Source organism: Peromyscus leucopus, chromosome 4 (assembly GCF_004664715.2).
Source record: "Peromyscus leucopus breed LL Stock chromosome 4, UCI_PerLeu_2.1, whole genome shotgun sequence".
Taxonomy (NCBI): Eukaryota; Metazoa; Chordata; class Mammalia; order Rodentia; family Cricetidae; genus Peromyscus; species Peromyscus leucopus.
Window position 1 is genome coordinate 132,027,321 of NC_051066.1, and position 23,647 is coordinate 132,050,967.

Here is a 23,647-nt window from a genome sequence, read left to right on the forward strand (position 1 = left end):
GCTCAGCCAGGTTCCCTTTCCTAAGCTGGATATTAGCCAAGAGGAGGGGGCCCAGGTGAAACTATTTACCATTAAAAAAAAAAAAAAAAAAAAAAAAAAAAAAAAGAAAGAATCTATTTCTTTTAAATACATGAAGAATTGTTATGGGGAAAATGATTTTGTGCTGTGACGGCCTCCGTGGACAGAAGTGAGAGCTCATCATAGTTTTTTTTTTTTTTTTTTTTGAGTTATTTGGGGACAGGGTCTCTCTATGCAGTTCTGGTTGTCCTAGAACTCACTGTGTAGACCAGGATGGCCTCCAACTCACAGAGATCCACCTGTCTCTGCCTCCTGAGTGCTGGGATTGAAGGCGTGTGCCACTACCGCCCAGCTTCCTTATGTTTTCTACTTCAGCACCAATTGCTTCTCAAATCAAAGAATTTCTCCCTTCCCTTCCCCAAGTTCTCCTTTCCCAGTTCTCTCCCTTCTGATAGAAACTCTAGCTCCCACTTACTCACTCATCTACTCAGTTCTGTAGTGCTGGAGAACAGAGCCGGGGCCATGCACATCTAGGCACACCCCCTACCACTGAGCTGTGTCCATAGCCACGTCTACTCTTAATTTGGAGAAGGAGTCTTCTGCCTGTCTCCTCAGGTCTCCCTCCCCTCACTCCCCTCATCCCACAGGCCTCTAAACAAGTGCTAATCCAACTGTTCACATTCTAGGGCGCATTCCAGGGCAGACAACACACACACACACACACACACACACACACACACACACACACACACACACACACACGCCGCACGCGCCAGCAGAAGACAGTGCTCTCATGGGAGGCCTCCCTCTGCTGCCAGCAGCTGGCTGGGTCAAGGCCAGCTTTTTCTCTTTCTCACACATGGGTCTAGTGTGGGAGCCAATGCTGTGCTGTACGTCACCCCATCGACTCTGAGGGACAGCCCAGGGAAGTAAAGGCCCTTACAGAAGACTTTAGACGAGGCTCTGTAACTATCATCAAAGGCTCACACTAGAGTACCATGCACTAGCCAGACTAGCTACAGAATAGCATCTTAATCTCTCCAACTATTGTTGGGGGGAAGGAAGGGTGACTGAACTACGAGCTCCTAGAATTCCTGGCAGTGATGTGTACTTCCCTCTAGAACCTTCCTGCCAGCCAGCCCTGCAAATAGAGCAGATTGCCTCCATAAGCAGTGAGCTGTCTCTGGTGGTGACTAGGCCAGGACTAGAAAACCACTGGACCCAATAACTGTAGGAGGGTTTCAGTTAGAAGACCCCTCTGAAGTTCCAATGCTGAAACTGCATCTAAACGTTTGACATGCAGTCACAAACTTGGGTTTATTTTATCCCCTGGTAACAATAACTATGACTGATACTTCCCAGAAGTCTGATGTTTCCCAGGAGTCTTCTTTAAAAAAAAAAATAAAGCCATGAGAACAAACGTCTGAGAAACACCAAGAACAGCAGCAGCCCTGGCAGTCCCTGCGTGTGACCACTGATCCCTCTACTAATGTCACTGTGTTCCTCTCTCGCCTCCCAAGGTCCTGCACTCACTGGGGTTAGAAGTGGAAGGGGGTGGGGCAGAGAACACAGAACAGGGGGAGGCCCTAGGAAGGCCAGTCTTGTAGCTCAAAGGGAATTCGGTGGCAAGGGGGAATGGGCAGAGACTACCATGCCGAGACAACCATAATGCAACCTGATTTAGACTAGGCTGTGGGCCTGCCTGCCGACTAAGCTCGGCCTCTGTCTCCCCTGTCCTTCCCTCCTTAGTCTTTAACATCCCTGCAATGAATCAGAGGACATCAGAGCTGGCAAGAACTTAAGATAGTGTCCAGTGTGTGGTCCTCTCCTGGATTCTGAGCTGCCAAAGGCCAGGGGAATGAAACTTGGTGGCCTAAGGTCCTCCTGTAGAAGTGTACTTTACACAAACCACTCACAGAAGTGGCCTACAGTTTGTGATGTCCTGGTGGTGGAAGTCCCCAGGACTCAGTCCAGCTGGTATCTCTCTTTTTTCTCATTTCTCCAAGTTTGAAAGAGCACAGGACTTAGACAGGAAACCTAGGTTCTGGTCTCAGCTCCTGCCTTGGCCAAGCCACTTCAACCTACCAGAACTTGGTTCCCATACCTAGTAGGAAAACCATCAAGAGCCATTAGAGAAGAAAGAAAAGTAGCCTTGGGAGTGGCTGTGAAGGGTTGGGGTGTGGAGAACCAGGGCCTGCAGGTTGGCCACGGACCAGGCACACCGCTCACCTGGTCGGAGTGGATAGCCTTCACGCTTCTCCACAGTGTATCCCTGAGGAATGTTGTAGAATTCCGGCAGTCCCCCGAATTGCTTCCATACAGTGTAGTAGTTGAGGAAGGTTCTCATGGCATCATCAATATCCCCAATAAGGCTCTGTGGAGAAGAAATGGTCAGCAGGTGAGCAGACTCAGGCACCGTGTCCACCTGTAAAACGTCACAATCAATCAATCTCAAGGGAAAGAAGACAAAGCAAGCCTTGGAAGCCAGAGTGCTACTGACCAGTCCTGAGGTTGGTCACTGACTCTGTGCAGCCCTGAGCCACAGAGCGAACCTCTCTGGGCCTTACCTGTAAGACATAAAACTCAACACCGAGTCACACCTTGTTGAGGACCTGAGATTAAGTCTCTGGACCTTCATGACCAGTGTCTGCTACCAGTCTTCCTTTGGTGAGCTGACCCAGACTTCTAAGCACAGGGGGAAGGCTACTGTTAAGACTCATAAGGCTCCCACACCTGCAACAGACAGCCATGTCCACCTTTCCAAGTTTTTTATGCAGAGCTAAGAAAAAGAGTGTGTTTTCTTCTTATACAGCCTTTTGAACATGCTGCTCTGCACTTTCCTTGTTCATTCAACAATCTACCTTGGTTTTCTTCCATGTAACAGAGTGCCCTCCTGTTTATACAGCTGCACAGTAGTCGGTCACCTAGATCCAAGTTTAATCCGTTCTATAACCAGACATTTGGCTTGGTTCCAGTCTTTTGTCATTTGCTAAAACAATTAATGCTACAACGAATGCTGCCTATACATCACTTCATGCATATGAAAATGTATCTGTAAGACAAATCTCCAGAAACAGGATTTGTGAGTCAGAGGATATGTGTTACTATTAAGTCTATTTAAAGAATCCTTTCTTTTCTTTTTAAGACAGGGTCTTACCACATGACTCTGTCTGTCCTGGAACTTGCTATGTAGACTAGGCTGATCTAGAACTCATGGAGGTCCACTTATTTCTTCCTTCCAAGTGCTGGAATTAAAGGCATGTGCCACCATGGCCAGGTCACTTACCTATATTTTAAAATTCTACTTAAGAATTTGAAAATTTTAATTATTACTCTTACTGGTTTACTGTAGTGCAACAGCAATCTTTATTTCTTTGTGTTTCCTTGACTCTCCGTGTGTGTGCATGTGTGTTCCTGGGCCTGTGTGTGTACATGCGTGTGGAAGCCAGCAGATAGCCTCAAGTGTTGACCCTTAGAAGATGTCTCTTTGTTTTTTTGAGACAGGGTCCCTCACTGGCCTGGAGCTCCTACAAAGTAGGTTAAGTTTAGTAAGTTCCAGGCAAGACAGGACTACATAATGAGGCTCTCTAAAACAACAGAAACACATTTCCAAAACTCCACTTCCTCAACGGTGTTGTGGGATATTTTATCACACTGTGTAAAGATGTGTCACTGTGACTGGTTTAATAAAAAGTTGAACGGCCAATGGCTGGGCAGGAGAGCTTAGGCAGGACTTCTGGGCAGAAAGAGGAACTCAAGGGGATGGATCTAGGCATGCAGGAGACGGCAGAGAGACACTGAGGGAGTCAGACGTGCATTATCAAGGAGAGGTAACAAGCCACGTGGCAGAAAGTAGATCACAGAAACGGATTGATTTAAGTTTTAAGAGCTAGTGGGACAAGCCTAAGCCACGGCCAAGCATCCATAATTAATAAGAAAAGTCTCTGAGTCATTATTTGGGAGCTGGCGGGCCAAAAGGAAGTCCAACTACACACCACTGTTTCCTGAAAGCGGTAGGCTGTCCATTCTCACAGCCTCTTAAGTGTCTTTCTCTCAACACTTGGGAGGTAGAGGCAGGGGGGATCACAAGTTCAAGGTCATCCCCCATTACATAGTGAATTCAAGGCCAGCCTGGGATAGATGAGGTCCCGTCTCAAAACAAAACAAAAGCAAACTGAAGGGATCATTTATATTTCAAACTATTTTGGTCCATGAACTCCTGTGGCACCGTTGGCAGATGAGATAGGCTCCAAGGCCTCCTCCAACTGCAGCTCCATCAGACTGGATGGGGAAAAACTCAGGACGGCGGGCAGAGCGGGCACTGTGTCAAGGAGGGGACCTGAAAGAAACGCCCAGTGGAAAAGCAGCTCTGGCCAGTGGCTGCTCCTACCTGGTCTGGAGCAACAGCGCCCATTGCTGAGGTGGCTCGACCCACAGCCAGCGGGAGCTCAGCTCCTCACCGCTCCTTTGGAAAACCTGGGTGGGAGAGTCACGTATCTGTCTAACTCGCTCTAGTTCTTCCTTCCACACAATGCCCGGGCGTCCTCCAGCAACTCAAGTTCCTTATTTGATACATTCAAATAAGCTTGCTGACATCACCATACCACAGAAAACTGGTCACTCTCTTTGACAAGTCATACCTGAAGACCAGGCCAGTAGGCCTCCAAGGACTGGAAGACTGGCATGGACACGGTGCCCTTGTACATCTGCACCCAGAGGTACCAGTCATCGAAGTGGGTGTAATTCCGGATGGCTTTGCTGTACTCTGCAGCATGGGAGAAGAGAGAACGGACACAGGTGATTGACGAGACAGGCCAGCCTTGACAACAGAAGGTGCAGAGTAGGATACACCGAGGTAAGCACACTAGAAAGGAACATGGGTTCAAAACGCCATGTTCAAATTCTTTTCCACGTGCTAGCCATGGCCTGGGGCAAACTCTCCCATTCTCAGCGTCAGGTTTATTATGAGTTAAATCGGGGAAGTGATGTTATACACCTCGTGAGATTATCCAGTCATTCACTCATTCAACAAATAAGTGCCGAACAGGTCTTCAGTTACCAACAAGACAAAGCCTCCCGCACATGGAGCTGACACGTCAGAGGGAAGCTGAGCTGCCATTTCTCCCCTAGGATGTGCATCCGTCAAGAGGACTTTAGTTTTGTCTTCACTGTGGCATCCCCACCACTAGCACAGGGCATAATAAATATACATAATAAATGTTATCTGGATGGACAAGGACCAAATGCAGACACCAATTCATAAGCTATGTCAAAAAAAAATGTAGTAAGCATGAAACAACCCAGGCTCAGCAGAGCTGGGCCCAGCTTGTGAATGTTACCCAATAATTATATGCCAAATAAATTAACAGTGGCTGTGATAACTATTACTGTGAGCTCGACAAGCCCGCATGATAATTATTACTAGGTCAATTTTTACTAACCAGATACATGTGACCTACTAAGTATAAAGGACTAGGAGAAGCCAGAAAATGAGTAAGGCACGGGGCACATGCTAAAGGGCTCTACTGAGAAGAAGCACCCTGCTTCCTAGGGAGGATGTGTAAACTAGGTTCTGAAGGGAGGACAGAAGGTGGACACATGAAGACAGGAAATAAAGACACACCAGGAGAAGCAAACATCTTATGAAGTAGCCAAGGGGTAAGGAATCCACACCACAGTTGGAGAACGCAGTGTTTCAGGCAGCTCCTAGAGGATGCTGTGTGCAGGCAGCTCCTAGAGGATGCTGTGTGCAGGCAGGCAGCTCCTAGAGGATGCTGTGTGCAGGCAGGCAGCTCCTAGAGGATGCTGTGTGCAGGCAGGCAGCTCCTAGAGGATGCTGTGTGCAGGCAGGCAGCTCCTAGAGGATGCTGTGTGCAGGCAGGCAGCTCCTAGAGGATGCTGTGTGCAGGCAGGCAGCTCCTAGAGGATGCTGTGTGCAGGCAGGCAGCTCCTAGAGGATGCTGTGTGCAGGCAGGCAGCTCCTAGAGGATGCTGTGTGCAGGCAGGCAGCTCCTAGAGGATGCTGTGTGCAGGCAGCTCCTAGAGGATGCTGTGTGCAGGTAGGCAGCTCCTAGAGGATGCTGTGTGCAGGCAGGCAGCTCCTAGAGGATGCTGTGTGCAGGCAGCTCCTAAGGGCTGTTGTGTGCAGGCAGGCAGCTCCTAGGGGCTGCTGTGTGCAGGCAGGCAGCTCCTAGAGGATGTTGTGTGCAGGCAGCTCCTAGAGGATGCTGTGTGCAGGCAGGCAGCTCCTAGAGGATGCTGTGTGCAGGCAGGCAGCTCCTAGAGGATGCTGTGTGCAGGCAGCTCCTAAGGGCTGTTGTGTGCAGGCAGGCAGCTCCTAGAGGATGCTGCGTGCAGGCAGCTCCTAGAGGATGCTGCGTGCAGGCAGCTCCTAGAGGATGCTGCGTGCAGGCAGCTCCTAGAGGATGCTGTGTGCAGGCAGCTCCTAGAGGATGTTATGCAGCAGTTTCCTCCAAGATTAAAATCTTCCATATTGGAGGGAAGCTCATTAAAACACAGAATGTTAGAAACAGGGGAGGCAACAGGATGTCCTAAGGGGAGGCGAAACAATGGGCAAACTCAGAAAGCTCAGGAAGTAAACCACTCTGAGGCTTCAGGAAGTTCCTGAAATCAACCAGATACACCGGGCCCTGCCCTCACCAAGAATATATAAGCTGCAAGGGCTGCTAAAAAATTTTCTCTGGTAAGTGAAGTTGCCTGGAAGAAGTAGAGAGCTGCTAATAGAAGCAGAGATCAGCCAAGCTGCCTGGCGAGGCTCAGACCACTCCAGCTGCCTGGAAGAGACTCTCCAGCCTGCTGAGCAGCTTGCACATTATGCAGTATGCTCCAGGCTTCTATGTCCCCCACGCTGATTCAGTTGGTGCAGCTCTCTTTCAGTCATTTCTGCTCCGTAAGCACCTCTCACTTACTTCTCTAAGTAACCCCAATAAAACTCTGGTTTACCGAATTGGATCTTGGTGGTATCCATACTTTAGTCTGTCATGGTTCCCCACCTGGGGTGAGTAGCTGTTTGTTCATGTCTCCCCAGGAATAGTGCCCCACAACAGATAAAGGGGAAAGAGAGATTTTAAAGTTATCCTCGGCTACAGAGAATTTCAGACAAGCCTAGGCTATATGAAACCCTGATTCAAAACCAGAATAAAAAAGTAACAAAAACCAAAAGAACAAAACCTAAACAAAACAAAACCATAAAAGAGAAAAAGAAGCCGGGCAGTGGTGGCGCACGCCTTTAATCCCAGCACTCGGGAGGCAGAGCCAGGCGGATCTCTGTGAGTTCGAGGCCAGCCTGGGCTACCAAGTGAGCTCCAGGAAAGGCGCAAAGCTACGCAGGGAAACCCTGTCTCGAAAAAAACAAAAAACAAAAAACAACAAAAAAAGAGAAAAAGAAAATCTGAAGAGGTGCAGGGGCATCAGGAGCCTCCAGTGGCTCTGAATGCAGAATGGACAGATTCCATTAGACTTGACGTACATAGTAAAGCACAGTCAACAGGAGAGTCATAGAAAAAGCCCCTTCCCCTGCCCTCTTTACCTAGAAACATAGCCATGAGCTTCTTATCCTGAAGAAGAATGGCTCCTTTCACCAGGTACTCAAAGTAGGAGTCCACGCCAGCCCCAATGCCTGCATCCTGGGCCACCCATTTGCCAGTGAGCACATCGATGTGATTGCCAACCTAAAAGAGAAACACAATCCTAGGAAGGACCAAGGACAAAGAGCAATCTACTCAGTGCTCTGACTGCCCACTCAGACGCCAGGCCGGCACCTCGGTGTTTCCTGAAGCCATGCAGGCTATGGCGAAGGCCATGAGGCTGGGCCACAGCATCCTTCCTGCACATCTCTGCTGTGGAGACACAGCTCATGTACATTTGAAGGGACTGACTTAGCACACTAACCAAAAATGACAAGGAAAAGAGAATGATCTCAAGTAATCACTCCTTGCTTAGGGTGAGTGTAGATGAGAGATTGAGAACCTGTTTCTGGAATCCGTCTCAGACTCAAGGCACGAGTCTGTGACTCCCATGTCAGCTGAGCATGAAGCTCAGCAGGAGGGTACCTGCTGAGCATTTGCAAGGCCCTGAGTTCAATCCCCAGGATCAAAAAGCCAAAAGCAAAATAGCTCGTACAAACACATGTACATGTATGTGCTGAGTCCCAGCACAGTCCACATCTCAATATAGCTAAAAGATTTTTATTTTTTAAATTAATATTACTATTTTTCTTTTCTTTCCTTCTCTTCCTTCCTTCCTTCCTTCCTTCCTTCCTTCCTTCCTTCCTTCCTTCTCTTTCTTCCTTCCTTCCTTCCTTCCTTCCTTCCTTCCTTCCTTCCTTCCTTCCTCCCTTCCTTCCTTCCTTCTCTTTCTTCCTTCCTTCCTTCCTCCCTCCCTTCCTTCCTTCCTTCTCTTTCTTCCTTCCTTTCCATCCATCCATCCATCCATCCAGGGTACACAGGAATGGCAAAGGAGGGGTACAGACAGACAGAGCACCAACCAAGTCCATCACAGTTCAAAGGTTGGAGCAAAACCTGCCTGCATTGGACTAAAGATGTTACCATGAGCCTCCAGAATGGCATCTGAAGGGATTTTCTGAATCCTCAGACAAGCTCCACTCTCTGAGGTGACTTCGCCCCAAACTTCACATAAAACCACTTTTAAACACAAGGAGCTATAGTGTCTCAGCATAGTTTGTTTTGTTTTGTGGTTTTTCAAGACAGGGTTTCTCTGTGTAACAGCCCTGGCTGTCCTGGAACTCACTCTGTAGACCAGGCTGGCCTCAAACTCATAGAGATCTGCCTGCCTCTGCCTCCCGAGTGCTGGGATTAAGGGCATGCACCACCACCGCCCGGCCAGCATAGTTTTTAATGCGTTAGCATCCCTGCCAGAAAATCTGGAGAACCAAAGAGGTTGAATAACCTTGAAGCAGGGCCAGGATGCGAATCTAGCCCTGAACTGAACCCAGTGTTAGTGTCCTGACTGCTCTGAATCAATGACTGTTAGTGTCACTGGCTTATCCCTTTTGGGATTTGAAATTATCTTTGAGGATAAGCTGCTCCAGAATATGTTAAATATCCACTTATTAATAGGACTGGAGGGAAAATGAAGCCCTAGGGTCAAATATGCCTGGGAAATGTTAAGCAAAGCTAAAGAGGTTCCTTTACCATTGCATTTAATAACTTTTATTCTGTTTAAGTTCTTTGTGACTCTTAAAAAAAAGTAAAAGTGAAAAACAACAACAAAACCCTGATACCATATGCAAGAATTCCCTAACTGAACTGTTCTGTAATCGTGTTTTCATAGAAAGGCCACTCAACACCTCTCAGTACTGGTGTTCTAGAAAACAAGTTTTGAAAGCCGATAGTCACTAGAGGGGTCAGGTCAATCTATGGCCAGTGAGTCAGGGGTGTGAAGTGTATGACTCCCGCCTAGAAGGTAAGAAAGGCTCAAAGCATGACATGGCCCTGCTCCCTCCAAGGATGAGCAATTTGCTCTTCCCTCCTGTGCTGGCCGGTTTTATGTCAATTTGACACAGCTAGAGTCATTCTGGAAGAGAAAACCTCAACTGAGAAAATGCCCCCACTAGACTGGCCTGTGAGCAAGCCTGGGGCATATCTTCTTGACTGAAGATTGATGGAGAACGGCCCAGCTTACTGTGGCTGGCAGAACGTCAGGGCTGGTGGTCCTGGGTGCTCTAAGAAAGCCAGCTGAGCAAGCCACAGGGAGCAAACCAGTCAGCAGCGCTCCTCCACGACCCCCGCATCAGTTCCTGCCTTGAGTTCCTGCCCTGACTTCCCCGGATGATGGACTACAAGATGTAATAACCCTCTCCTCCCCAGCTGCTTTCGGTCATGGTGTCTTATCACTGCAACAGAACCCTAACTAAGACACCTCTGTGGCAAAACGGAAATGGCTCGGTCTACTTTTGGTATCCTAGGCCACTCCTACAATCACTGTAAGAGTCCCTTGGCTGAACTCTGCCTCATTCCTTAGACCTCTGGGTCTCATGGCTGGGGGGGGGGTCACAACACCGAAGCCTTAGCTTACACAAGAAAGGCGACAGCTGACTTACCAGCCCAATATCTGACCGGCTCTCCCAGAGCCGCATCAGGGCCACTCTGGCCACATCTTCAAACACAGGGTCACCGGTAAGGCTGCTCAGGGTTGCAAATTCCACAATGAAGGTCCCGATTCCTGCTGTACAGGTAACAGGGGTCTCTCCCGGGTTCACGCCATGAAGCAGGTTCACAGTTCCGTAGGGCATGCCCGTGGGGGTCTGAAATGCTAAGCCATCAGAAACTTATGACTCCAGGGAGAAAGAGAGTGAGGTGGGTGGTTTGATAATAGACCCCAAGCTTCAGGCCTCAATGAGCACTTCTTTCTTTTTTCCTGGGTAATTCCTGAGCCAGAGAAAGATGTATGTCTCACTGCAGGACCCTTAACTGCCTGACCCAGATGCTGCCAAACACTGTCCTGTGTAACCTCGGGCTCCCACGGTGATGAAGTGACCTGAGGGAGCTGAGCCCCCGCTGCCGCACCCACACCTCATGTTAGCCAGCACAACTTTTCATTTATTTTACTTTTCACACCATGCCTTCCAGAGCCAGGGAGGGAACTGAGTGTGAAGCCGGCCAGGCTTATGCTTTAGGCAGCAGTGAGGCCCCACGGGAAGTTACTCATAGACTCTCACCAAGTCAAAGAGATTGGTAGAGGGGTCAATTTTAGATTCTTGATTCAAATAGAAAGTTCAGGGACAAAATTATTTTTAAAATAGAATCTAAAAATAGGATACAAACCAAACCACTGATACAATACAACCCCCTACTTACAGGTAGGGAAAAATCATGCCTGTAACAAGTGACTCAGCTAAAGGTCACATAGGAGAGTCACACAGAGAGAGAGTTGGAAATGCCTGCCCTGACCCCACCCCTTCAAATCCAGCCCCGAGCTCTGCCCATTCTACCCCAAGATACAGATTTCCTCTCCAGCCCCAAGGCAAACAACCGCAGAGCGGTCTGCACGTCACCAAATTGTGAACTAATCTGTCAAAACTTAGAAGCACTACGAGGTCCAGACCCTTTGTCTGCAGGAGGAATGAAACCTGCTTTCTGGCACAGAAAACCTGCTTTCTGGCACAGGAGGAAGAGTCACAAGCAAGAAGGAGGAAGAGTCACAAGCAAGTAGTACTTTAGGGACAGGCAGGAAGTATTAAAGGAAGGGTGTGAGAATCCTTTCTTGACCTACAGAGGAGATACACCGGTGCTGGCTTTATAATTACTCAATGTGAACTTCAGAATATGTATATTACTCAGTGCAAATAATTTTTACATGAGAAAAAAATAGAAGGCGCAGTAAGGCAGTTTTCTCCAGTGATGAATCACACAGGACATGATGTTTGTGAGGAGACTCGTGGCTGTGAGCCATGGGCTATGAGACCTGAAACCAGCTCACCCTCTTGCCTGGGCCCTCCCCGGGGCTGAGAGACAAATGAGAGAGATGGCCAAGGAGCTGGCAGAATGCACGCAATGGCGGTCATGTGTTTGGGTGTGAACAGCCCTAGACTTCTACCACACCCAGGAGGGAACACAGTGTCCAGCTGATGCTGCCGAGCTCAGCGTTGATGGCCCCCCCATAAAAACACAGAGTCTTGGCTCGTAGTGCTGAACATGGCTTAACCATCAAAACCAATCCTTGTCGTCTGAAGTTTGTTAAGCGTCTTCTCCTGTCTAACCTCAGCTTAGCCTTCCAAAGACACATCTAGCAGGTATGAATCATGGTTGACAGAGAAACTGAGCCACAGAGCAGGAGAATGACATGGTCAAGATGCTGAGTGGCAGAGGAAAGCCTAGAACCCACAGCCTTAATGCTCGGACCAAAGCTACTCCCTGGGACCTCTTGTTCTGGCAGCATGTGGCCTTTGGAAGGCACAAGAGGGCTCACTCAAAATAAATGCAAGGACCACTGAACCTGCGAGACTCGCTTTGGGCTACACCTGCACACAGCAGTAACATCATGAGCTTAGCCATCCCGGGCCAACACTCTAGCAAGCCCTTAAAATGCTCAGGACTCTCCTGACTTCAATAGTGAGAACTCTCCTGATTTCTATAGTAGATGGTTTCCAGAAGGGCAAAAATATAGATTTAAGGTTTAAAAACAGAAATCAGGGGAAAAAATCTCAGCACGGCCATTCTTACCACCAGCAGGTGAAGGAGGATTAGAGCCAGATGTGGTGGTACACACCTGTTAATGCAGCACTTGGGAGGCAGAGGCAGGTCTGTCAAAAGCTCAAGGTGAGCCTTGACCATATAGTAAGTTACAGGCCGGCCAGAGCTACCTAGTGAGACCCCATCTGAGGAAGAGAGGAAAAGAGGAGGAGGAAAAAGAGAGCCAACTGGGCTGTGAGTCATTGTCACCTTCCTGCGCCCCCATCCCATCCTCACTCGCTACCCTTCACCTCTGTCCCATCTCTGCCTGGTCTTACCTGGGAGGAGTTTTCGGGCTGCTTCCTCGGCCATCCTGAGGAGAGGTCCAGAACAAGGCCATCCAGCTTCTACTTCCACACCAGCCTTCTTTGACAGCAGATGAGCAGAAAGAAGTCCGCCTACCACTAAAGATGGCACAAAACACAAGTGTCGGGGTCCTAGCAGTTTTTCTCTTATGCAGACTATAAGTAACCACTCTGTTGGAGTGCTCATTAGGAAGGAACAGGTAAAAGAGTCATCCCTACCCAAGGCAAAGTGACACACACCTCTAATCCCGGTGCCAGGGAAGTAGAGGCAGAGTTTGAAGCTATCTTGGACTACATAGTGAGATCCTGCCTAGAAAGCTAAACAATTCTATTGGCCTTTATAGCCAAACCGTGCTCGCAAGCCAGAGAAAGTGGACTTACCCAGCAGAGGTACTGCTACAGTACTGACCTGTCCACCAAGGAAAGTCCACAGGTGCAACTGCGGCATGGCTGTCGTGGGGTAACCACCACTTTCTAAGTAGATTTGAGGCCTGCTCCAAAGGAGGGAATCTATGTCTGGTGATGTAAACCTGATCAAGAGCCCATGGTGGGGGGAGGTCAAAGGCTTCTAGGGAGGAATCTACTAGTGTTGGGTTGATGAACAGACGTGTCAAACTGCCTTCTAAATATTTATTTGTATCCCCATAGATTAATGCTGCAAAAAGGAGCCTCTCTGAAAGCAGTCAGTACTGTAGTCTTCCACTTATTCTCAATGCAGAGACTCAGAACTAGTCAAAGTGCCGAGAATAAGTGACTACCGAGCGCTCAGCCCTCACCAGAGTATCTATGTTAAACTCGCTCCTCGAGGTTCAGGAAATGTCTCAGAGGAGGGGGTGGAACGCATGTAAAGGCAGAGGTTGGAGAGGATGCTGTGAAGAGGACGTGGTCACCGCTCTCATGAACTCACAGCAGCTGTGGTCACCTGTACAAGACCAGGCTGGTAAGCAATTCAGCATGAATAGGACAGGTGCTGAGGCCATCCCTAGCTGAGGAGGCATTGGTAACCGACAGCTGCTAAGGGTGTGCTCACTGGCAGGTTGCCCATGCTCCAGTGGATGACCACACACTCATGTGCAGGCAGCATTTTCTAGATATGAAGGTTGGAAGAGGAAGTATGGGTGTGTGTGTGGGGGGGGTGGGGTTCTGGGGTGAATGAGAAAAGAGATTTGAGTCAAATATGACCAAGGTACATTATATACATCTACGAAATTTTCAGAGAATAAATTTTAAAAGGGCCATAGTTCAGTGAGTTAAGGTACCTGCTGCCAAGTCTGATGACGTGAGGTCCATCTCCAGGACCCAAGCAGGAGAAGGAGAAAATAAATCCCCCAAGTTGTTCTCTGACCTCCACACACACGCTATGTCACTGTGTGTTCACCCACACCCATACAATAAATAAACTAACGTAATACAACTTAAAAAAACAAAATATCCTAAAACAACGGTTCTCAAAAACAAATGCTACAACCCTTTATACAGTTCTTCACGCTGTGGGGACCCCAACCATAAAATTATTTTCATTGCTACTTCCTAACTGTAATTTTGCTACTGTTATGAATCACAACATAAATATCAGAGGGTTGCAACCCACAGGTTGAGAACCACTGTTTCAAACAAACAAACAAACAAAAGGTCATTCCTCCACCCACCTATTGAACAACATTAACGGGTTTTTCCCTTGGTGGGTCACTCTTTGAATGCCCTGGCACAGACAAGATCTCGGCACTGCCTCCCCTCTGCAGACTCACATTTTAAGGTTCAGAGAGCAGTGACTTGTCCCGGGTCACCTGTCTGACATGTGGTGGGGCAGTGTGACTAATTCTACAGCCAGGCTCACTTCAGTCTGTCACTCTTCTTCACCTTTTGCACATCAGGGGTGAGAAGACCACTGTCATGACCTCCATCTCACTTTCCATTTTGATTCATCACACAATATTCAGGATGTATGAAAAAGACAGAGATTCTGTGACTGGAAATAAGGCTGACTGGAGACCAGGAAGTGCCCTCTTGACAAAAAAATAACCTGTGACCTTGAGCTCTGGTTTTCCCTTCCTCCGGGCTAACAGGAACTGAGAGGCAGACAGGACCGGGCCGAACAAGACCTTGTGCAAGGTCTGTGCACGAAGTGGGTCCTCAAAGAACGAATTAAGAGTGGACCCTGCATACAGCCATGAGTGAACATTACGTCAATGACAGGCCAGGTAAAAGTAAGGGGGTTATGTGAGAGTCAAAGTTATGTTTTAAGTTTACATTACTGTGCCTAAGAGATCCAGGAAACAAAATACCTCTAACTGTAAGTTCCTTGCCCAAGGCAGCTTTACTTCCTAAAATGCTGCAGGCTATGGTTTATGGAAACAACAAGCCACGCACTTTTGCTCCCTCAACAAGTTCATTTGACTCAACTGCACTGATGTGCTTGATCACACGTAGGTGGGAGGCTCACAGACAGGAAATACATCAGGATGTATGCTTGCCCCTGATTGGATATAGGTGAGAGGTACACAGACAGGAAATACATCAGGATGTATGCTTGCCCCTGATTGGATATAGGTGAGAGGTACACAGACAGGAAATACATCAGGATGTATGCTTGCCCTGATTGGATATAGGTGAGAGGTACACAGACAGGAAATACATCAGGATGTATGCTTGCCCCTGATTGGATATAGGTGAGAGGCACACAGACAGGAAATACATCAGGATATATGCTTGCCCCTGACTGAACCTGTGAGAAGTACGGTAGCCTTACGGGTTTGTCTTTATAAGCCTCTGCAAACTATGACTCAAGTTGTCATTTTCTGGGAACCCTGGAATGGTCCTGGCCAAAGTCCATCATCCCAGCCACTATTTAATTAAAACTAGCTTCAAATTGGGCTCAAAAATTGTAGAACTGGTCTTTCTCTCTAGATTCTCAGGTTTAACAGTTAAGGAACAAAATCCCCAAAGACATAGTGACTACAACCAGGAACTCACAAATTTTACAGTCTGAATTCACAAGAACTGAATGTTCTAGAAAACCTCTAATGCTAACATAAAGGTAGGCGCTGTAGGAGCCTGAGTGGTTCGGAGTTTGACAGTAGTAGAGATCAACCCAGAGCCCTGGTCATGCTTGACAAGGGTTCCACACCAAGCTATGCCCCCAGAATAAAGAGGGGCTTTGCAGGGAGTACCTCAAGTCACATGGCAGAAATCAACAGAAATGTATCTGGAGAGAAAAAGCCACATCCTATCCAGGCCTCTAAGAATCCAACTGGTGAAGTCTAGGAAGTGAGTCTACAGTAAACAATACAAATAACATTTTTAAATCACACACACACACACACACACACACACACACACACACACACACACACACACACTGTGGAAACAAAGCTTATGATAACAACAGAAACGGAGAGATGGCTCAGCGGTGAAAAGCCCTGACTGATGTTCCAGAGGACCTGGGTTCAATTCCCAGGCTGGCTGTGTCTGATCACTCCAGGATTTAACAAAAAGGAAGATGGAATAACAACAGAAATAAGGTACACTACCACCTCAGATGCTGGAATTTTCACAGAGAATGAAAAATAACTATGAGAAATATACTTAAAGAAATGAAAGAGATTGGATATAGAAAGATGTAGCAAAAAACAGTGAAAAAAATTGACCAGACATATTTACAAAAATACCAAACAGAACTTGCAGAGATAAAAATACAATAATTACAAGTGAAAATTGCACGATTTACTAGTAGATAAAGCATACCTGATGAAAGCCTTAGATACAAGAGCAACTTAGGGGACAAGGTGAGAATTCTAGTTGAAACCAAAGTAAATAAATACATAAATAAACAAACAAATAAATGAGAGAAAACGGGGAAGAGGCACTACTTGAACTTTCTCAACCAAGGAAAAACAGCAGTCTATAGATCCAAGAATCCCGAGCAAGATTAAAAAACAACAACCAAAAAAACCCCCACATTAATATACATTAATGTACACATTGTAAATGTATACATTATAAAACATCAAAAAGAGAAAAAATTCTTTTCCCCTACTTTGTTCCCCAGATAAAAAAAATTTTTTTTTTTTTTTTTTTAAAAAGCTGTTTTAAAAGCAGCTACAGCCTGGGTAACAATGAGCAACGGCTGCATTCATTCATTGTACTATCTTTTCACGGGTCATGGTACTTAAAATTTTCCAGGATTTTTAAGAGCATTTTAAAAGGACAGGTATAAAAAAGAAAAGAAAAACAAAAAAACAAAACAAAACAAAAGGACAGGTATAATGAAAATAAAAAACAAAAACAGATTTATCTACAAAGACATGACCATGACATTGACGGATTAGTTAACAAAATGAAAGTAGGAAACAGTGAGAAATTGCTTTGATAGACTAAATAAGAGAAAATAATCATTAACAGCAGCCATACATGCAGAAAAAATATCTCCCAAAGACCAAAGGAAGTAAGACAAAGCCATTTTCGTGTAAACAAAATCTGAGAAGGTTTGCCAAGAACATATCCACACAAAGGAAAACTCTAAAGTTCTTTAGAGAAAAGACGCTCACACATAATACAGCCTGAGGCACTAAAGCAAAGCCAGGAAGGTGGTAACGGGGCTGGGGGATGGCTCAGTTTGTACAGTGCTTGCCCTGGAAGCATGAAGACCTGAATTCCATCCTTGACACCCAAGTTGAAAAAGTGGGTGTGATGGACACACTTGCGACCCAGTGCCGAGGAAGAGGACAGGAGGATCGCTCGCGCTCAGAGCCCACCAGCCTTGCCTAGGCAGCAAGCCCCAGGTCCAGTGAGAGCCTGTCTGATGAACACCAGGATCCGACTTCTGCCTGTACACACGCATACACAGTTTCAGGAACACACACACACACACACACGCATACACAGTTGCAGGAACACACACACACACACACACACACACACACACACGTGTGCTAAATACATGAGGAAACCTACACTTCAACTATAAAGAACTAAAATCTGGAACTATAGCACATGTGCCAAGATGGTCTCCGAGGGTGCCTATCATTGAGGAGGAGAATGGAGATTTTTCACTACTTCTAGACTTTGATGAGTTATTTGTTCTCTCTGCTAAGAAAACTACTTTAGAAGATACCACGCACAACTTCAACATTAGTAAGAGGGAAATGGGAGCTGGGTGTGGTGGCTCACGTCTGTGATCTCAGCGAGAGGGTGGCTTTGACTTAGAGGCCAGCTTGTCCTATGCAGTGAGCTGTAATCCGGCCTTGGCGACGATGTGAGGATCACGTAACAAAAAAAAGAAAAAATCAAAAACCGAAAAAACCCAACCCCCCACCAAAAGAAAACACCCAAACTATCAAGTGGTGTGGTGGGGCACGCCTTTAAACCCAGCACAAGGGAGGCAGAGGCGGGCAGATATTGGAGTTTAAGGTCAGCCAGTTTCTGGCCAGCCAAGAGTTACATAGTGAGGCTAAGTCTCAAAAAGTAAAAAATAATAAAAGAAAATAAACCAAATTAAAAACAACAACAAACATCATCCACAAAGTTCTACCAGATAACAATAACCTCCAAGAAAGCAGAGTTGTGCCTTCCTTGCTCCAACACTAAATGAATGCTATTTACTATCTGTCACTAGTCTGGACCGGGGTCCTGCAAAGGTGACTCCTGAAGAGCTCATTTACCATTTTGGTTGTCAGAGACAATTCCAGTCTCCTCTCTTACCAGCCCTGGAAGGCAGCCCTCACCTCGGATGTTGGTTTCGAACACAGAGGCATTCACGTCGATATCAAAGTCCACGTTGTCCTGAAGAACCTCCACTACTCTTTGGAATTCAGAGGTATTTCCCAAAATCTGGAATGAAAGAGAACCCTGAACACACAGCTCCCACAGGCATGAAAGCAGTTCAGACGCCGTGTGGCCCTCATCTTTTAGTCAGAACTGGCCTGAGTTCAGTTACACTAGCCAGCAACCATGCAGAAACCCAGTCTGAGCAATTTCCTGGTCCATTTCAATGGATCCCGTATGAACAAAGCAGGGCTCAGCAGTGGACATCAGCTGTTTAGCTCACTTGTCCTTCCTACCTTGTGGAAAACAATAGCAGTTGCTTCCCAATCTTCTTTACCTCAAAGCCTCCTGCCACAGAGGCCAAGAACCCTGAAGCTATCTCCCTCAGCTTCCTTTGTTTTGAGACGTCACTGTGTTACAAAGCTCCGCTCCTTGTGACGTATACTAGAGGCACCTTTGGGAACAAACCTTTTCCTAAGAACAGACACGGCTAGCATGGCTTTTACTCTGGCCCTGCTTTTCTGCATGGAAGCAGACATGATTTCTGGAGTGGTGGCAGCTGTTTCACCATGGAATACAAAGCATGAGAAGAAAAGCCTAACGATGGGTGAGGAGGACGTACAAAGAGCCCACACGTCTCTGATGGTGAAGTTGAGTAGCTGGCTCGTTACTAGGAAAAGATTACCTCCTGGCTTCATTTCCTTTTTGAAAAATTTGTTTTATTTTGTGGGTTTGAGTGTTTTGCCTCTACACAAGCGTGCCACATTCACGCTTGGTGCCCTTGGAGGTCAGAAGCAGGAAGTTGGATCTGCCAGCACTGGAGTTACAAATGGTTGTGAGCCACCATGTAGGTGCTGGGACCCAAACCCAGGTCCTCTGCAAGACCAGCAGTGCTCTTAACCACTGAGCCATCTTCCCAGCCCCCGAGGTGTATGTTTAAAGGGTGGGTTGTTTTTTCATTCAGCTTTGTAGTTCTTAGCCATTTCAGGTTGGTAGGGACTGAACCCGTGGCCTTATGCATAAGGCAAGTATTCTATCAACTAAGCCATATCTGCTCCTTTCTTTTACTTGGGAAAATAAGTATCTGTTTAAATCACCAGCCAAATGCTATATATAAGTGTGTCTACATACATATGTGTACGTACACATACGTGTTGTATATGGATATACATACGAGGAGGGAGAGAGGGTGTAGGGAAGAGAGAGAGGGTAGGAAGGAAAGAGGAGGGGGGAACAAACTTGTTTGTTTGTTTGAGATGTTCTCATACAGCTGGCCTCAAACTCACTATATAAGGCAGGAATGGCCTTGGACTTCTGATATTCCTGTGATCGTGCCACCATGCCTAGCTTGATATATAATTCAGGAGAGGGCGGTCCCATGTCCCCAGCTGTGGAGTGGGTGCTTCACTGGGACCAGCCTAGGTACCATATCCCTTCCCCAAGTGAGACTGTTTGGAAATACATGTGTGATCCATGGCTGATCAGTGAAGACTTACTCCTTGGATTAACAGGAAAGGTTGATTCTTTGAACACACTGTTTCTTAAACTGGAGAGTAATCGGAAAGGCAAAAGGCTGACCCACTGCTTCTGAAGACTGAGCACACAGCACCAAGAAGGCAGAGGTAAAGGTGAAGGAGACTGGTAATGACGTCATTGTCTGAGGCCAGCGTTGATCTAGATTTTTCAGTTATCTGATTCAGTAAGTTTATCTTCCTGCCTAAGTCAGCTGAACTGAGCCTCTCTTGGCAATCTAAACAATGCCTGACTATCCCCACACTCCGGCTTCTCCAGGACTGTCTCTCTCTCTCACTGTTCACCTTCCTCTAGCCTACCTCCATCTACAGAGAAACTGTGCCCATTCTTCTCCAGTTTCCTGACTGCTTCCTCCATCAGAAGCCACGGACTCCTAGTCTTCCATTTATAAATCCAACTGATCACTGGTCAATGTCACCTGCTCCACAATGCCTCTGAGTCTTTCTTCTTCCCTTAAGAACCCCTAAGAACTCCATCCACACTGTTAGGGTCTCTATTTCTTTCTACACTAAAACAACACAAAACAAAAAGACCTATGCAGTGGCAGAGGCCTCATTCATCCTTGTATGTCCCCGGAGCGCCAGACGCAGCTCAGGGAGCAATCACTTGACAAATGTTTGCTGAATGAAGACACAAATCTTTCTTCACATGGCAGTCAGTGATCTCAAAGCAGAAATTTCATCACTTCCTGTCTTATACTTAAGAAATGCCAGAGGTTAAAAAAAGGCAGGAAGGGCCGGAAAGATGGCTCAGAGGTTAAGAGCACTGGCTGCTCTTCCAGAGGTCCTGAGTTCAATTCCCAGCAACCACATGGTGGCTCACAACCATCCATAATGAGAGCTGGTGCCCTCTTCTGGCCGGCAGGCATACATGGAGACAGAACACTATACATAATAAATTAAGAAAAAAAAAGCCAGTGGCTCTTCCGTCCTCTCAAACGAAAGACCCTAGCATCCCGAAGAAGAGCCTGCAGCCTCCACATGTCCCCCAGTGTCACTTCTCCCCTCGGCTCCCCCACTCTCAGTGACACTGGCCTCCCTCCAAATTCACTTGCTCCAGTCTCTCCCGCCCCAGAGCCACTGCACTGGCCGGCCTGGGGCCTCCTCCCTCCTTCACTTCCTCCATCACTTCCTCCATCACTTCCTCCATCACTTCCCTCCATCACTTCCCTCCATCACTTCCCCAGTTCCCACCTGCTTCTCCTTCAAATTCTAACTCCAGGTTCACACCACCTCCTCAGAGAACTTCTCCCAGCCTCCTCCTCTTTTTCCTTTTTGAGGTTTTTTGTTTTGTTTAGTTTTTATTTTCAAGACAGGGTTTCTTTTGTATAGCCCTGGCTATCCTGGAACTCACTCCATAGACAAGGCTAGCCCTGAACTCAGGCCTGCCTCTGCCTCTTCCTCCTGAGTGCTGGGACTAAAGGCGTGCACCACCCCCTCAGGGCCAGATCAGTTTTGGTAAGGGCCATTCCAATACAAAAGCTCCAGCCTGAATGTGTGATTATCATCTTTTATGGCTATTCTTTGATTCTGTGTGTCCTTCCGGTGTTAACATCTCAAACTCTGGGAAAACAGAGATTATTTCTGTTTAAACTCGCCATTTTTTTTTTTCCGAGACAGGATTTCTCTGTGTAGCTTTGAGCCTTTCCTGGAACTCACTCTGTAGCCCAGGCTGGCCTCGAACTCACAGAGATCTGCCTGGCTCTGTCTCCCAAGTGCTGGGATTAAAGGTGTGCACCACCATCACCCGGCTTAAACTCGCCATTTTGACTCCCAACTTTAGCACCATGCTTGGTACATAGTTGTCCTCAATAACTATTTGATGAATAGACAAGAACATACAAATTAATAGTAAAAAAATTATAAGCCAAACCATATCTGTGTAGTGTTCATAGTCATATAAATATTATAAATGTATAAAAACGAGGAGTGGCCAGGCATGGTGGTAAATCTTTATCATCTCAGCACTTGGGAGGCTGAGGCAAGAGGATCGCCAAGTTTGAGGTCTGCCTCGCTAAAGAACAAAACCCTAAAACCCTGGGTGGGGATGCGCAGAACAGAAGACAATCGAGGATTGGAGTCACATAAAATTAAGTTTAAATCTGAGTTCTGTTTTACCTTTCTAAGCATCACATTTCTCAGCTATAGGAAGGAATAAAACCATGAGATTATTGGAAGGATTAAATAGAACGATGCATGTGCTGTAATCTGAATAAGAAGTAATCATGACAAACTGTGTGGAGCTCCAGGCTCCCAACAGGTAGCACTATTCTGAGAGGTTATGGAAACCTTATCAAGAGGGCCTAGCTGGAGGAAGTAAGTAACTGGAGGGGAGGGTCAGGGGAGGGTACCTTGTCCCTGGCCCCTCCTATCTCCTGAAATCTATTTCCTATCCACCATGAGACAAAGAAACGTCTCTGCCACATTATTACCCAAGCACAGGGCTAGGCAACCATGTACTGAGGTTTCTGAAACCGTGGGCCTAAATAAATCCTTCCTCCTTCTAAACTGTTCTCTTGTGTGGCCATAGCAATGATCAACACTAACACAACCTGTAAAGGCCTTAGCACAGGCCACACACGACACACTAACGAGTATTGTGTTATCGTACTGTCTCTGCACATGGCTACTAGAACAGAAGCTTTTGAAAAGGATGATGTCCAAGTCTCTGGGACCCTCACTGGACTGTACAAGTCTATCACAGGTCCTCTATAAATACTTGCTCAAGTCTCTGGGTCCCTCACTGGGCTGTACAAATCTATCACAGGTCCTCTATAAATACTTGCTCAAGTCTCTGGGTCCCTCACTGGGCTGTACAAGTCTATCACAGGTCCTCTATAAATACTTGCTCAATGACTGAACCTGCGTACGCTGGTTTTCTCTTGGAACTTGGTATTCTCTCCCATGCAGTTGGGTAACCAGAGCCTGGTGGCTCAGAATCATGAGATAAAGACTAGGGGAGGAATTTACTTTTTACCCACAGACAAGCTACCAAAAGAGGAAGGATGTTGGTTAGGCAATGATAGAGAGGGAAAGAAATAGGATACTTACCAGCAAGGTGTCCAGGGCATCAATTAGCGTCAGAGAAAAACTGTAAAAAGACAAAGTCCCAACTGCTTAATAAGAACATCAAACACCAGATTCATAACTACCCAGATCAGACTTGCCCAAAACTCAAATGAGGCACAGTGATGTCCCTATCTGTCCCATGTATAATTACAACAGAGGAACCGGGGGGAAAATCAGAGCCCTTTGATACCTGGTGTAGCTCAACTGTAATTAACATTCACCTGTTTCCTGGCACTCTTCTTTACCATGGAGGGCAGCACAAGATTGTAACATATTAATGGTTGGAGAATGCTCAAGGCTGTGTTACTTATAACATCAAAAAGCTAGAAATTACTGGTTGCTCACAAGTTGAAGAGTGATGAACAAACTATGATACAAACAAATACAAATCTATGACATTATTAAGACATGGTTATCGAAGTTCTAATGAGACTCATGTACTAATGAGAAGATCATGCTGTTAAATGAAAAACACCATGAATGAAGTAAGCCTCATAGCATGTTTTCATCTGCACTACAAAAAAAGAAAAAAAAAGGCCATACTAGGGGCTGGACAGATGGCTCAGTGGTTAGGAGCATGTATTGCTCTTGCAGAGGACCTGAGTTTGATTCCCACAGCAACATGGGGGCTCACAACTGCTGGCAACTGCAGTTCCAGGGACTCTAGCCAGGAGCCTCCATAGGCTCCTGCACACATATGGTGCACCTAAATTCATGCAAAACACACACACATACCATTAATAGAACT

At 46.7% G+C, this 23,647-nt stretch overlaps 1 protein-coding gene across 2 annotated transcripts in view; it reads right to left on the reverse strand.

Annotated features, from left to right (window-relative positions):
• The window catches only part of LOC114706521 (ER degradation-enhancing alpha-mannosidase-like protein 2), a 30,270-nt gene that overhangs the window by 4,178 nt on the left and 2,445 nt on the right, over positions 1–23,647 (reverse strand). For both annotated transcript variants that reach the window (XM_028888925.2, XM_028888926.2), the window contains 7 exons: positions 22,882–22,921; positions 18,259–18,364; positions 12,509–12,634; positions 10,100–10,311; positions 7,568–7,709; positions 4,659–4,783; positions 2,248–2,392 (listed from right to left, as the gene is read on the reverse strand). In XM_028888925.2, the coding sequence (XP_028744758.1) occupies positions 2,248–2,392; positions 4,659–4,783; positions 7,568–7,709; positions 10,100–10,311; positions 12,509–12,634; positions 18,259–18,364; positions 22,882–22,921 (896 nt within the window). The remainder of the gene's footprint in view (positions 1–2,247; positions 2,393–4,658; positions 4,784–7,567; positions 7,710–10,099; positions 10,312–12,508; positions 12,635–18,258; positions 18,365–22,881; positions 22,922–23,647) is intronic.